Consider the following 2,286-nt stretch of genomic DNA (forward strand, 5'->3'; position numbering starts at 1 on the left):
AGTAATAGCATTTGCTGGAGAAAAAGCCCAGTGACCGGGATGTTTGTTCTAGTTGTTTCCATCCTGACACCAGATGTGCAAAGGAAACTCCATGTATATGTGGAACAACGTTGGCAGCAGCAATTCCTCAGATTCAGCCTATGAAGATGGTGGGTGTGATGAGTGGGACAATTCTCACCAATGTTGTTTGCATTCTCTGAATAAACATTGAAGTCAAAGGTCACTGGGGACGAATAAGTGGAGCTTCTAACGTGATGGCCTTATTTCAAGAACAAAATGAACTAAAACATTTTCAAAGGAAAATGCCGCTAAAATTCTGTGAAGGGTAGGTTTAGGAAAAGTGAAGAACTCATGTTTAAGTCTCAGCAGAATGCCAGGCCATTGATATTTTGAGAATGCTGATCCCAAAAAATATTCTGTTTGTGTGAAAGACTACTTAAAGGTAAACATTAACAACTGAAACAGAAATTGCTGGAAAAGCTTAGCAGGCCTGGCAGCATCTGGTGTTCTGAGGAAGAGTCACCAGACCGAAAACATTAACTCTGATTTCTCTCCACAGATGCTGCCAGACCTGCTGAGCTTTTCCAGCAACTTCTGTTTTGGTATTCCTATTTACTGCATCTGTGGTTCTTCTGTTTTTTTTAAAAAGGTAAACATTACTTGTCACTAAATGATTTGAAAATGTATTAAACAGCTGTAAATCAATTCACTGTGACGGTACAGAAGACTGAAGCTTCAACGAGATGTGAGCTTCAAGGAACCTATGTGTTAATACCAGGCAAAGACAGCCTGATTCTGAAAGATCCCAGAACAAAACAAGATGTCTACAAATGGCCTTATAACTATCTTCGCCGATATGGAATAGATCAGGTGAAAATATATCTGCTTGAATCTTCTTCCTGCTGTGTTGCTTTCTTGGTGTTGATGTTTATCTTGGATATTATTGTAATATTCAGAAAGTAATGCTTTTGCCAAAGTCAGATGCCTTCAGATCATTGCCATGAGCAATGGCCATTAAAATGAATCAATGTGCATAACCTGAGAGACAGTAAACATCACAGGAATGTTCGGGAAGAACAATGAACCAAGTAACTGGTCTCAACAAGGTCAAAATATAGTATGAGACAACAAGGTGCAGGGCAGGATGAACACAGCAGGCCAAGCAGCATCATAGGAGCAGAGAGGCTGACGTTTCGGGCCTAGACCCTTTGTTCTGTGTTACACCCGGTACTGCCCCTGTCCCGGGAGTGTCTGACGGGGGCAGTGTCGGGGGAACTTGGTTTTTTCTGTTTACTCCCTTCGTTTAAGAATGGAGGGTTTTGTTTTATTTGGGCTGGAGGCCTGTGACAGGCGGTGTTCTGCAGGGATCAGTGCTGGGTCCATTGTTATTTGTCATTTAGGTTTAGATTTAGATTTTATTGTCATGTGCTCAAGTATAGGAGTACAGTAAAACGTGTACAATGTCACCACACACGATGATATCTTAGGTACAAAAGCACCTAGATACAAAAAACTCAGGTACAATGTAATAAGAGACACAGAGTTTAAAACGTTAAGCTTTACCTTCATAATTGTGTCGGTCTCTGGGAGACCTCAGCTGCCTGTTCTCAACACCACCACCACCGCAGATACTGGGGGGACCTCCCTCACCACTCGCTCTTCCTGCATTGGGCTGTGATGCCTTCACTGCTGCTGAAGCTGCCACCTCCCCGATCTCCCCGATCTCCCCTGGTGCCTCCAGAACATGCACAGGCAGGACCCATTCACACACCAAGCCAAGACAGCACCATGAGCCGCCAAGAGACCAGACTGAGAGACCAAGCCGAGACCCACGGCGAGACCAGGCTGAGAGACCCACAGCGAGACCAGGCCGAGACCCAGAGCGAGACCAGGCCGAGACCCACGGCGAGACCAGGCCAAGACCCACAGCGAGACCAGGCCGAGAGACCCACAGCGAGACCAGGCCGAGACCCAGAGCGAGACCAGGCCGAGACCCACAGCGAGACCAGGCCGAGACCCACTGCGAGACCAGGCCGAGAGACCCACAGCGAGACCAGGCCGAGACCCACTGCGAGTCCAGGCCGAGAGACCCACTGCGAGACCAGGCCGAGACCCACAGCGAGACCAGGCCAAGAGACCCACAGCGAGACCAGGCCGAGAGACCCACTGCGAGACCAGGCCGAGACCCACTGCGAGTCCAGGCCGAGAGACCCACTGCGAGACCAGGCCGAGACCCACTGCGAGACCAGGCCGAGAGACCCACTGCGAGACCAGGCCGAGACCCAC

At 48.6% G+C, this 2,286-nt stretch overlaps 1 protein-coding gene across 1 annotated transcript in view; it reads left to right on the forward strand.

Moving 5' to 3' along the window:
* Positions 1-694: 694 nt before the first annotated feature.
* Positions 695-2,286, forward strand: part of LOC109931771 (docking protein 1-like) — a gene marked incomplete at its 5' end in the record, with an annotated part of 7,722 nt that continues 6,130 nt past the window's right edge. Inside the window, one exon of the mRNA XM_048594393.1 lies at positions 695-870. Coding sequence (XP_048450350.1) covers positions 695-870 — 176 coding nt within the window. The remainder of the gene's footprint in view (positions 871-2,286) is intronic.

The sequence above is a fragment of the Rhincodon typus genome, unplaced genomic scaffold (assembly GCF_021869965.1).
Source record: "Rhincodon typus isolate 14 unplaced genomic scaffold, sRhiTyp1.1 hic_rhity00008935, whole genome shotgun sequence".
Classification (NCBI taxonomy): domain Eukaryota; kingdom Metazoa; phylum Chordata; class Chondrichthyes; order Orectolobiformes; family Rhincodontidae; genus Rhincodon; species Rhincodon typus.